Source organism: Tachyglossus aculeatus, chromosome 5 (assembly GCF_015852505.1).
Source record: "Tachyglossus aculeatus isolate mTacAcu1 chromosome 5, mTacAcu1.pri, whole genome shotgun sequence".
In the NCBI taxonomy this organism is placed as follows: Eukaryota; Metazoa; Chordata; class Mammalia; order Monotremata; family Tachyglossidae; genus Tachyglossus; species Tachyglossus aculeatus.
This window is the reverse complement of record NC_052070.1, coordinates 18,656,028-18,669,874: the sequence shown is the minus strand read 5'-3', so window position 1 is coordinate 18,669,874 and position 13,847 is coordinate 18,656,028. Positions and strand designations below refer to the sequence as shown.

The 13,847-nt window shown below is 39.0% G+C and overlaps 1 protein-coding gene across 3 annotated transcripts in view; it reads right to left on the bottom strand.

The window, feature by feature from the left end:
- Positions 1 to 2,118: 2,118 nt before the first annotated feature.
- ANKRD12 (ankyrin repeat domain 12) overlaps positions 2,119 to 13,847 on the bottom strand; it is a 129,914-nt gene continuing 118,185 nt past the window's right edge. For all 3 annotated transcript variants that reach the window (XM_038747530.1, XM_038747528.1, XM_038747529.1), the window contains 2 exons: positions 4,480 to 4,575; positions 2,119 to 3,469 (listed from right to left, as the gene is read on the bottom strand). In XM_038747530.1, coding sequence (XP_038603458.1) covers positions 3,284 to 3,469; positions 4,480 to 4,575 — 282 coding nt within the window. In that variant the 3' untranslated portion in view covers positions 2,119 to 3,283. The remainder of the gene's footprint in view (positions 3,470 to 4,479; positions 4,576 to 13,847) is intronic.

The following is a 13,847-nucleotide window of genomic DNA, read 5'->3' as shown; positions in this document are numbered from 1 at the left end:
GTTGCCAGAAGGATGAAGGGACGAAATTAAAACAGGTGAGGATGAAACTGAGATGGACTCAGTTGGCCTGGTGCCTACTGGAGTTATCAATTCTGAACCTGGCCAGTACATCTTCTTCTTAATCTTATTTATTGAGCACTTACTGTGTGCAGAGCACTGTACTAAGCGCCTGGGAAGCACAAGTTGGCAACGTATAGAGACGGTCCCTACCCAACAGTGGGCTCACAGTCTAGAAGGGGGAGACCGAGAACAAAACATATTAACAAAATAAAATAAGTAGAATAAATATGGACAAGTAAAATGAAGAGTAATAAATACATACAAACATATATACATGTATACAGGTGCTGTGGGGAAGGGAAGGAGGTAAGGCGGGGGGGATGGAGAGGGGGACGAGGGGGAATACATGTAATACATGAGCTATTACAGCTGTTTTTATAGGTCTAATACTATTGCAGGTGCTCCTTAAAGTGCCTGGCACAGAGTAAGCCCTCAAAAAATATGACTCATTGATTGGGAGAATCCAGTTAGGGGATTACATATGTATATATGCATATATATGTATACATATATATGCATATGTATATATGTTTGTACATATTTATTACTCTATTTATTTATTTTGCTTGTACATACCTATTCTACTTATTTTATTTTGTTAGCATGTTTGGTTTTGTTCTCCGTCTCCCCCTTTTAGACTGTGAGCCCACTGTTGGGTAGGGACTGTCTCTATACGTTGCCAACTTGTACTTCCCAAGCGCTTAGTACAGTGCCCTCCACACAGTAAGCGCTCAATAAATACGATTGATGATGATGGTGACTGTCTCTATATGTTGCCAACTTGGACTTCCCAAGCGCTTAGTACAGTGCTCTGCACACAGTAAGCGCTCAATAAATACGATTGATTGATTGATTGATTAGAGGTGGAAGAAGAGCTGGTAACATACGCCTTGTTCATTGTAATGACTCAAGGAGTAATTTACCTGGATGTGCTTAAAGTCTCTAAATTATTCCCATCTTTGGACTAATGCCGTGTACACTTTTTGTTTTCTCCAGTTAGAGGTTCCATTGCAAAGATACCCACTATGTTTGCTTGACTGCTTTTCTCTCTTTCTGGAGTATAATTATTTTTGGCCTATGAAAACCCTGAACTTTCTACCTTGAGACTCCCTAGCTACAATATTCTGCCTTCCTCCTCCAAAGTACAAAACCATATGCATTTCAGTTCTTTTATGATACAACAAATCAGTTAATAGATGTTAATTTCACCTCATGCTTATAACTGCTTTACAGCCTACTCTAGTTTTCCTTAGAATTTGCCTCCAAAAGTAGCATGCTGAAAAAATAAACGGATATATGTATATATGTTTGTACATATTTTTTACTCTATTTATTTATATTTTATTTGTACATATCTATTCTATTTATTTTATTTTGTTAGTATGTTTGGTTTGGTTCTCTGTCTCCCCCTTTTAGACTGTGAGCCCACTGTCGGGTAGGGACTGTCTCTATTTGTTGCCAATTTGTACTTCCCAAGCGCTTAGTACGGTGCTCTGCACATAGTAAGCGCTCAATAAATACGATTGATGATGATGATTTCAGATTACAATTGGGAGATTCGTATTACCTTTTATAAAAATGTGAAAATACTTAGGTATTTCTCATATTGATGATCATAAAATCGGGATTAAAATACTTCGAAAAAATGAACAACTCTATTATTCATGTACTTATTTATCTTTCCATTCTCTTATCGTAAGCAATTTTATCTCTCTTTTTCCTCTAAGCTCAATCAATCTGAAAACATCTGGGCCTACCTATCTCCCACATTGATCTCCTTAACTGCAGGGACTGTGTCTTTTAATTCTGTCGTCTTCTCTTAAGTGCGTAGTACAGCGCTCTGCGCACAGCAGGAGTACAATAAATACTACCGGCAAAGTTAAAAACACCACAAAATACAAATCAGATTTTCACGGGAACTGCAACAAAGAGATCGGAAAGTTTGATTATACTAAAAGGTTTTACTTGGTTACATTTAAACTGCATAAATTGTCAATTTTTCATTTGGAAAACTTCCCCGTATTTGAAAAGCGAAAAGTCTATGATTAGGCTTAAAAAATATTTAATTTCAACAATATAAAAAAGTTTTTCAATGAATTAACATGACCAATAAAATTTATTAAACATATATACATGTATTTACAGACCTCTGCATACGTAAATATTAAAATAGACAATTTACAATTTGAGAATTTTCATCCAAAGGTATTTTGTTGGGATAAAAATAGGCTCTACTATGAGACCACACAATATTAGGAAAGTTATTTTTTTTTTTTCACATTTTGAATTTAAGTAAAAATATTTTCAACACGGGAAATCACAGGCATTCCGGAACAGACGAAGATGAAACAGTGGGCATGTAGGTTTTACGACAGATTAGGAATCGTTTACTGTAAGAATCGGAATTGGGTGAAGCATGCATTACAGCTAAGTCACAATTTCAACAATTATGGTGATGAAACAAGCTAAGCCAAACACATGCCTTACTCAAAAATTGCCAGTGTGAACACACTACGCTGAATAAAAACGACAACTTTGGTCCAATAAAACATTAGACAAAACGGTTTTACAATTAAAAAGATCCATTTCTTTGTACAGATTCTGACTAGTAATTACAAGGCTATTTACATTTGCACAGTATGTGTAAAATAAGTTATTTGAAAATGAAGACAATAATACATCTTTTGCAAAAAAGAAAACTGTACAGTTAATTTACAAATATAATAAGCTGGACAATCATCTATTTCTTCATTTTTCTTCTTCCACAGGATTTTTCTTTTTAACATAGGCTATCTGTGGGAGTCCCACTGTTAAATTTAATGATTCATACTTTAATAAAACTTGTAAAATATTTAAATAGCAGTGGCTGTTAGTTTATCCTGCCAACGGCTTCCCGCGCCGTTAGCTGCTAATTCCCTATTTTTAAACTAAACGCCAGACCTTTATCAGCAAACTCAAATCTTTTCGTTCAGTTTTCATGAACATAAATAAGTCATTCGTGGAAATTGTTTCCGCGTCTTGCAGCCCAATGAGTTCACGCCATTTATCCGTAAATGTCAGAGTATGCACAACAACCCACTTTAACAAAACACTATTAAACAATCGGTCAACCCAGATTAGCGGAGAAGGCAATGCTCCACATTATTAAGCGCTCTACCCAACGAGGTCCATCTTTGACCACCAAACGATCTTCACGGGAAACATGATCGGGACGTGATAGCTATCATATAGGTGTTAATTCAAAGTCATCATTAACCTCAACTAGAGGAACATAAAATTCCTGAATTTCGTAAATGCTGATTGATTTATAAGTAGCAGGATCAAGCTCCTGAAGTTTAAGCTGCCACTCCAGTCTCTGGACGGCATTCAAAGCGGCTGCTTCGTGTTGCTGTCGCATCAGAAGACACGTCTGTTGAAAAGAAGGGATTTTATCATCATTCGGTGATATTTGACACGGAGAAAAATGTGTGCTTTCAATTCCAGGTGGAACCTGGTAAATCGCAAGAGGTATTTCTTGATGGGGGGAACTTGAAATGAAGAGTCGTTGCACTTTCCTCGTTTACTGCTGCCCTCTCCTATTTTACACAGTTAAGTTCCTGGAGGATGGAGATCACGTCTAATTTACTCTCCCAAAGGCTTCGAACAGTGCTCGACACACACAGCAAATGCTCAGACCCCTCCGACTGATGCTCTCCAACTGAATCCATCTGCAGGCTCCTTTCGGTAAAATCAATCAATCAATCGTATTTATTGAGCGCTTACTGTGTGCCGAGCACTGTACTAAGCGCTGGGGAAGTACAAGTTGGCAACATATAGAGACAGTCCCTACCCAACAGTGGGCTCATAGTCTAAAAGGGGGGAGACAAAGAACAAAACCAAACATACTAACAAAATAAAATAAATAGAATAGATACGTACAAGTAAAATAAATAAATAAATAGAGTAATAAATATGTACAAACATATATACAGGTGCGGTGGGGAAGCTGCACAACCAGTTGGGCAGTTTCATTCATTTCATGATCACACATTGCGAATTACCCTCCAGAGAAAATTTAGGTGACCAGAGCCGTTAAAACCATTAAAAATTAAGACAGACTGTTTACTGCTACATCTCAGCTAATTGGATGATGAATTTGAAAAATGAATAAATAAATAAAAAAACAATAAGCCCTTAACTACTGTTCAACTTTATGTCTTCCTCAAGGGCAGCCAGAGGATTCCTAGGGTTCCTGAACCTCTTATCTCTCTTGTAAGGGTTTGGACTGAGATAAGTGCTTAGAACAGTGCTTTGCACATAGTAAGCACTTAACAAATGCCATTATTATTATTATAAGTCATAAGTATAAGTTCTCAGAAAGGCTCGTTCTAGCAATTGTGTTTTCTGCCTTGTAAACTGGGTGGATTCTTTGAGACGTACCTTTAATTTATCAAACTTATCATCAACGTCTTGTAACCACGACATGAACTGCCTTGCATTAAATCGATCCCGCACAGATGTTTTACTGTCATCGACCTAAAAGAAAAGCCATTAGAAATAGTTAAATTCATATTTCAAACAAGTTAATCTTCAACTAGTCCTCTCTGGCTTATACAAATAGAGGATGATTAGTAAAATGGGGGCGAGATGAATGATCACTCAGCCGCTGATATTTACTGAGCACCCAGGATGAACAAAAGAGGAAAGCTAAAAACAAAGATATTACTGCATGTGTTTCTACAAAGCATTTTGCTCCCTATGCTTGTATTTGATTTGTGGCTTCATGGAAAAGATAGCAGGCTGGGGAGTCGGAGGACCTGGGTTCTAATCCCTGTTCCACCACTTGCCTGCTGTGTGACCTCGGGCAAGTCACTTAACTTCCCTGTGCCTCAGTTTCCTCATCTGGAAAATGGAGATTCAATGACTGTTTTCCCTCCTACTTAGACTGGGAGTCCCATGAGGGACAGGTACTATTGTCCAAGCTGACTATCGAATATCTACCCAAGTGCTTACTACAATGTACCATTATATGTGCTTAACAAGTACCATTACAATAATAACAATAATCTTCATTATCCAGAACTTAAATAGCTTACAAAAAGATTTGAGTTTGCTGATAAAGGTATGGCATTTAGTTTAAAAATAGGGAATTAGCAGCTAAAGGCGCAGGAAGCTGTTGGCATGATAAATTAACAGCCACTGATATTTAAATATTTTACAAGTTTTATTAAAGTATGAATCATTAAATTTAACAGTGGGACTCCCACAGATATCCTATGTTTTTAAAAAAAAACCCGTGGAAGAAAATAAATGAAGGAATAGATGATTGTCCAGCTTATTATATTTGTAAATTAATTGTACAGTTTCCTTTTTGAAAAAGATGTATTATTGTCTTCATTTTAAAATAACTTATTTTACACATATTGTGCAAATGTAAATAGCCTTGTAATTACTAGTCAAAATCTGTACAAAGAAATGGATTTTTAATTGTAAAACTGTTTTGTCTAATGTTTTATGCCTGCCAAAGCCATTTCAAAGGAAAGAGCCTCCGACCTTCCACCAAAAAAGTATCGTATCTAAGGTTCTGTCAGTTTTGGGAAACTTTAAATTTTGGTGCCAAATTATTTTATATCTGGGGAAAAGAATGCATTGGGCCTGTGGGAATTTAATAAAGATCCTTCACCACTGGGTGCAATGTGCTTGGAAAGTATAAATCAAACAATTCATTGACACAGTCCCTGCTTACACTCTAACAGAGAAGGAAAATTTAAAAATATTTACAAAGTAGCCAAAATAAACAGTTGAATGTACAACTGAATAACATGCATTCAAAATTGCTGAGGATGGGGTATAAATTAGTTCACTACATGCTACAGATGGCTGATGAGTTTATTGGACTACAGGTGCAGAAACAAATCAGGAAAGGCTTGTTGGATAAGGTTGGATTTTAGGAGGACTTTACACGTTTCTGGAGAGAGATCTGGACAAGGAGAGAGTTCCAGGACACAGTCATATAAAAAAAATCAATTTTAAATAAAATCTCAACAGTTCCTGCTAGATGAATATGCTGAATTGAGTTTTTGGAGTTGGGGAAGGTCTAAATTATCCCCTTCCTTCACTCCCACTGTTTGGGACAATTAAAATGACCAATTATTTCTGCATAAGTTAGAACTCCTCCCCGTACCAGAAAGCTTTTTTTAGTGCTTGAGACTTTGAGGAGAGTGATTGTTTATTTTTTTCAAAACGACTGGATTGTTAAACATTTGCTGGGGAAATTCTGCTTGTACTTGCAATATGCTTGTACTGAACTTTCTGGAAAATATCTATACCACCCGATAATGTTTTAGTTCCTACTGTAGCTATATTGTGATTTTTTTTTGTGTCGGGATACAATGGAGTTTTCCTGTTCTCTGCTGTGACATCCCCCCATCAAAATCCCATTTTGGTCACTGTTTCCATGTAGGACATTTTTTTCCTTCCGCTTACTCATTCTTTCAATAATATTTACTTGTTCCTTCTTTGTGCGGAGCACTGAACTGGAAATTTGGGAGAGGACAATAAAAGGACATGACCTTGGTCCACAAGCATCTTTTAATTTTTTTTTTTTAACAAGAGGTAAATTTCTTGGAATGCATGTTTAAAAAAAAATCTTCCTCAATCTGGCTCCCCATGGAGTCCTGCGTTTATTGGATTTTGCATGCTTAACCGGGTTTGGGAAGTGACCCGAATTCGGCTGCGGCCCCAACTGTCTGAAGCTGGCCCTGGTCAGATCAGGACAGGAGGGGACCCCTACTCAGCCTCGGCATTTTAGGAGAACTGAGATTAGGTATATAGCCATCATTTATTTGTTTGCTGTATTGCTATCTGTCTCCCCTGCAAGACTGTAAACTCACTGTGGGCAGGGAATGTGTCCGGTATGTTGCGTTGTATTATCTCAAGGCCGTAGTACACAGTGAGTGCTCAATAAATACGACTGATTGGTTGATACCTGAAGGTCTATCTATGATAATCATGCCATTACATGTAGTTTGAGCTTCTTAGGAGGAGTCCACTTAAGGTTAGGCTTGCCCCCATTAAATCAGAACCCTGTGAAGATTTTTCAGCAGAAAAAGTTCTTCCAAAAGTATACTTGCCTGCGCTGTGCTAATGATGATGATGATAATAATAATAATAATAATAATAATAATTATTATTATTATTCTCCATCCCCCCATCTCCATCCCCCCATCTTACCTCCTTCCCTTCCCCACAGCACCTGTATATATGTATATATGTTTGTACATGTTTATTACTCTATTTATTTATTTATTTTATTTGTACATATCTATTCTATTTATTTGATTTTGTTAGTATGTTTGGTTTTGTTCTCTGTCTCCCCCTTTTAGACTGTGAGCCCACTGTTGGGTAGGGACTGTCTCTATAGGTTGCCAATTTGTACTTCCCAAGCGCTTAGGACAGTGCTCTGCACATAGTAAGCGCTCAATAAATACGATTGATGATGATGATCTCAAGGCCGTAGTACACAGTAAGTGCTCAATAAATACGACTGATTGGTTGATACCTGAAGGTCTATCTATAGTAATCATGCCATTACATGTAGTTTGAGCTTCTTAGGAGGAGTCCACTTAAGGTTAGGCTTGCCCCCATTAAATCAGAACCCTGTGAAGATTTTTCAGCAGAAAACGTTCTTCCAAAAGTATACTTACCTGCGCTGTGCTAATGATGATGATAATAATCATAATTATTATTATTATTATTGTTCTCCATCCCCCCCATCTTACCTCCTTCCCTTCCCCACAGCGCCTGTATATATGTATGTACATGTTTATTACTCTATTTATTTATTTATTTTATTTGTACATATCTATTCTATTTATTTTATTTTGTTAGTATGTTTGGTTTTGTTCTCTGTCTCTCCCTTTTAGACTGTGAGCCCACGGTTGGGTAGGGACTGTCTCTATAGGTTGCCAATTTGTACTTCCCAAGCGCTTAGTACAGTGCTCTGCACATAGTAAGCGCTCAATACGATTGATGATGCTGATCTCAGGACCGTAGTACACAGTAAGTGCTCAATAAATACGACTGATTGGTTGATAACTGAAGGTCTATCTATGGTAATCATGCCATTACATGTAGTTTGAGCTTCTTAGGAGGAGTCCACTTAAGGTTAGGCTTGCCCCCATTAAATCAGAACCCTGTGAAGATTTTTCAGCAGAAAAAGTTCTTCCAAAAGTATACTTACCTGCGCTGTGCTAATGATGATGATGATGATAATAATAATAATAATAATAATTATTATTATTCTCCATCCCCCCATCTCCCCCTCTCCATCCCCCATCTTACCTCCTTCCCTTCCCCACAGCACCTGTATATATGTATATATGTTTGTACATATTTATTACTCTATTTATTTATTTATTTATTTTATTTGTACATATCTATTCTATTTATTTTATTTTGTTAGCATGTTTGGTTTTGTTCTCTGTCCCCCCCTTTTAGACTGTGAGCCCACTGTTGGGTAGGGACTGTCTCTATAGGTTGCCAATTTGTACTTCCCAAGCGCTTAGGACAGTGCTCTGCACATAGTAAGCGCTCAATAAATACGATTGATGATGATGATGATGATAATAATGGTATATTAGCCGCTTACTATGTGTCAAGCACTTTCTAAGCACTGGGGATATCCCTATATCCTATATATATATAGACCTATATATATTCTGTTACTCTAAAAAAGGTATTGTCTTTAGAAAAAAAACAAGGCAAAGAAAACAAATTTCAGACACTGAAAATGTAAGAATACTGCACCCTAACAATACTATTTGCCAAGCATTCTTCCAATTATTGCTGTTTCATTTTAAAGCGGATACTTTATTTAGCAGGTAACGAGTGGTCTGAGCGACTCCACGTTTGGTGCCACCCTGTGCTTCTTTATAATCAATCAATCAATCAATCAATCGTATTTGTCAGAGTTCATGGGTTCAAATCCCGGCTCTGCCAATTGTCAGCTGTGTGACTTAGGGCAAGTCACTTCACTTCTCTGGGCCTCAGTTCCATCATCTGTAAAATGGGGATTAAGACTGTGAGCCCCCCATGGGACAGCCTGATCACCCTGTAAACTCCCCAGTGCTTAGAACAGTGCTTTGCACATAGTAAGCGCTTAATAAATGCCATCATTATTATTATTACTGTGTGCAGAGCACTGTACTAAGCGCTTGGGAAGTACAAGTCGGCAACACATAGAGACAGTCCCTACCCAACAGGGGGCTCACAGTCTAGAAGGGGGAGACAGAGAACAAAACCAAACATACTAACAAAATAAAATAAATAGAATAGATATGTACAAGCAAGATAAATAAATAAATAGAGTAATAAATATGTACAAACATATATCCATATATACAGGTGCTGTGGGGAAGGGAAGGAGGTAAGATGGGGCGGATGGAGAGGGGGATCCACTGCTAAATGTACGTGAGACGTTCAAACATTTTTAGCTCATTTCCTGCGATATTAAACTTTAGATTTCATCATCATCAAGGGTATCTATTGAGTGCTTACTGCGTGCGGAGCACTGTACTAAGTGCTTGGGAGAGTACAACAGAGCTGGGAGACAAAATGTGCTTTCAGTCTAGAGAGGTCATCCCTGTCCACAATGAGCTTAGTCGAGAGACTTCATAATTTTCGCTCGTTGAGCACAGGGAATGTGTCTACCAACTCTCCCAAGCGCTTAGTATGGTGCTCTGCACACAATAAAAACACTCAATTAAATATACCTATTTTATTTTTCACTGCTCTGGACTTTAGCTGGACAGTGATATTTGAAGCCAACTATATTGCAAATTCTCAGTTATATTATACGCCTTATTTTAATAACTGATTCAGGGAACTGTAAATAAGGTTTCTTTTTGGAATGAGCGATGAACTGTTGCCTAAAGAATTGTTACATTCCTTTATTGTTTTCCAAGGGGAGTCAAACTAAAAGCTGAATGGAGCTGAAAATTAAGATTTGGCAGCAATACGTCTTGGAGATAGTTCATCACACAGACAAGTTAGAGTAAGCTTTGGACCAAGTAGAGTGGTTTTAATACATTTTTTTAAAAAATGGTAGTTGTTAAGCACTTACTACATGCCAGGCTGGGGTAGAAACAAGATAATTGGGTTGGACACAGTCCCTGTCCCACAGAGCGTTTACAGTATTACAGTGTCAATCCCCATGTTTCAGATCAGGTATTTTGAGGCACAGAGCAGTTAAGTAACTTGCCCAAGGTCACACAGCAGACAAGTAGCAGAGGCGGGATTAGAACCCAGCTCCTTCTGACTTTCAAGCCCATGCTCTAGTCACTGGGCCACTTGGTTTCTCATGTTGTATATTTTACAGAATTATAGCTTCAGGGACACCTGAAACAGTGTGGCAGTGCTTCGCTTTTGTCACAGACATTCATACAAAGGCAGCCCAGAATTCTACTGGCAATAGTAATGGGAAATGTTGAAATCTTTATTATTTTTCGACATGGAAGGGCAGACAATCCAGAAGTCTGGAACCTGTGGAAAATTTACATAATAATAATAGTAATAATAATAATAATAATAATAATAATAATGATGGCATATATTACAGAGAAGCAGCATGGCTCAGTGGAAAGAGCACGGGCTTGGGAGTTGAAGGTCATGGGTTCTAATCCCGGCTCCACCATCTGTCAGCCCCCACATGCGACAACCTCGTTACCCTGCATCTACCCCAGTGCTTAGAACAGTGCTTGGCACATACTAAGCGCTTAACAAATGCCATCATCATTATTATAAGCGCTTAGTACAGTGCTCTGCACGCAGTAAGAGCTCAATAAATACGACTGAATTGAATTAAGCGCTTACTATGTGCAAAGCACTGCTCTAAGCACCGGGGAGGTGACAAGGTGATCAGGTTGTCCCACGGGGGGCTCACAGTCTTAATCCAAATTTTACAGATGAGGTAACTGAGGCCCAGAGAATAATAATAATAAAAATGGCATTTATTAAGTGCCTACTATGTGCAAAGCACTGCTCTAAGCGCCAGGGAGGTGACAAGGTGATCAGGTTGTCCCACGGGGGGCTCACGGTCTTAATCCCCATTTTACAGATGAGGTAACTGAGGCCCAGAGAATAATAATAATAATAATGGCATTTATTAAGTGCCTACTATGTGCAAAGCACTGTTCTAAGTGCTGGGGAGGTTACAAGGTGATCGGCTGTCCCACAGGGGGCTCACAGTCTTCATCCCCATTTTACAGATGAGGGAACTGAGGCCCAGAGAAGTGAAGTGACTTGCCCAAAGTCATACAGCTGACAATTGGCAGCGCTGGGATTTGAACCCATGACCTCTGACTCCAAATAATAATAATAATAATAATAATAATAATAATAATGGCATTTGTTAAGCGCTTACTATGTGCAAAGCACCGTTCTAAGCTCTTGGGGGGGGGGGGGATGCAAGGTGATCAGGTTGTCCCACGTGGGGCTCACAGTCTTAATCCCCGTTTTACAGATGAGGTAACTGAGGCGCAGAGAAGTTAATTGACTTGCCCAAGGTCACACAGCAGACACGTGGAGGAGCTGGGATTCAAACCCACGACCTCTGACTCCAAAGCCTGGGCTCTTTCCACTGAGCCACGCTGATTTGGAGTACCCAGGAATGATGACTTAGCAGGAGTTCAACTAGCGGTTTAATGCCCTCCCTCTGCCCATCCACCAAGCTAGCTCTCTTCCTCCCTTCAAGGCCCTGCTGAGAGCTCACCTCCTCCAGGAGGCCTTCCCAGACTGAGCCCCTTCCTTCCTCTCCCCCTCGTCCCCCTCTCCAACCCCCCCATCTTACCTCCTTCCCTTCCCCACAGCGCCTGTATATATGTATATATGTTTGTACATATTTATTACTCTATTTATTTATTTATTTTACTTGTACATATCTATTCTATTTATTTTATTTTGTTAGTATGTTTGGTTTTTTTTTTTTTTTTCTCTGTCTCCCCCTTTTAGACTGTGAGCCCACTGTTGGGTAGGGACTGTCTCTATATGTTGCCAATTTGTACTTCCCAAGCGCTTAGTACAGTGCTCTGCACATAGTAAGCGCCCAATAAATATGATTGATTGATTGATTGATTGATTGAATGCCTAGGGAAGTGATATAATTAAGTTAAGGTGCCTGCCAAACAGGGAATCCAGAAAACAGATTTCATTTACAGTTTTTATGAACATTAAGTTTTCTCAAGACCAGCTTGGCGTAGTGCCTACAGCACGGGCCTGGGCGTTAGAAGGCCATGGAGTTCTAATCCCGATTCCACCGCCTGTCTGCTGCTGTGACCTTGGGCAAATCATTTCTCTGTGCCTCAGTGACCTCATCTGCAAAATGGGCATTGAGACCGTGAGCCCCACGCGGGACAGGGACCGTGTCCAACTCGATTTGCTTGTATCCACCTCCGTGCTTAGTAGAGTGCCTAGCCCATAGTAAGCGCTTAGCAAATCATCATCAGCAATCGGATTTATTGAGCGCTGACTGTGTGCAGAGCACTGTACTAAGCGCTTGGGAAGTCCAAGTTGGGAACATAGAGAGACAGTCCCTACCCAACAGTGGGCTCACAGTCTAAAAGGGGGGGCTCACAGTCTAAAAGCAAATACCCTAATTATTATTATTTCTACTATGTGTTTTGGATAGGATGCTGTTAAGGAAGTAGGGACCATTCCTCTCACAACACATGCCTTGGTGAACGTAATATGAGGGATTGTTGGAAGAAGCAATGCTTGTACGTTTTAGAATTCATTCATTCAGTCGTATTTATTAAGCGCTTATTGTGTGCAGAGCACTGTACTAAGCGCGTGGGAAGTACAAGTTGGCAACATATGGAGACGGTCCCTACCCAACGGCGGGCTCACAGTCTAGAATGGTGCTACTCAAGGCCCACTTTACTATAATACGAGCTTTTTCTAATGTAGGATTCAACAGGTCCCCTACTTAGCTTCTGCACTATAGAACTGAGGATATATCGGTGGTAAATTATACAATTACGTATATTTGGTTTGTCTTAAAATGTATTCTTTTGTGCTCTTTTTTAGAAGATTTTTCTTTGCTATTGTATTCTATTTATAGCTGAGAGCTCACCTCCTCCAGGAGGCCTTCCCAGACTGAGCCCCTTCCTTCCTTTCCCCCTCGTCCCCCTCTCCATCCCCCGATCTTACCTCCTTCCTTTCCCCACAGCACCTGTATATATGTATATATGTTTGTACATATTTATTACTCTATTTATTTATTTATTTATTTATTTATTTTATTTGTACAGATCTATTCTATTTATTTTATTTTGTTAGTATGTTTGGTTTTGTTCTCTGTCTCCCCCTTTCAGACTGTGAGCCCACTGTTGGGTAGGGACTGTCTCTATATGTTGCCAATTTGTACTTCCCAAGCGCTTAGTACAGTGCTCTGCACATAGTAAGCGCTCAATAAATACGATTGATGATGATGAGTTATATTTGCTTTTTTGAGAGGTATTCTTTGCACTGGCATGTATATTTCGATAACAAATACATCCTTTTAAATTTACCTCTGAACATTCAATCCACATGGCGTTTCATTTTACCATAAGGGTGTCAGATGTTCCAACTAGTATTAGGACTGTTTTGAACATATCACTATGGCCAAAAGCAGTCCTAAAACGGCTCTGAAGTGAACTACAACCATTTCAGATGGACAATTTCTCCTATTAAAAAACATTAAATTGCAAGTGGAAAATGACAAATTCTAAGAATTGTAAGTTGTCCATGTCTTATTCCCACATAAACTT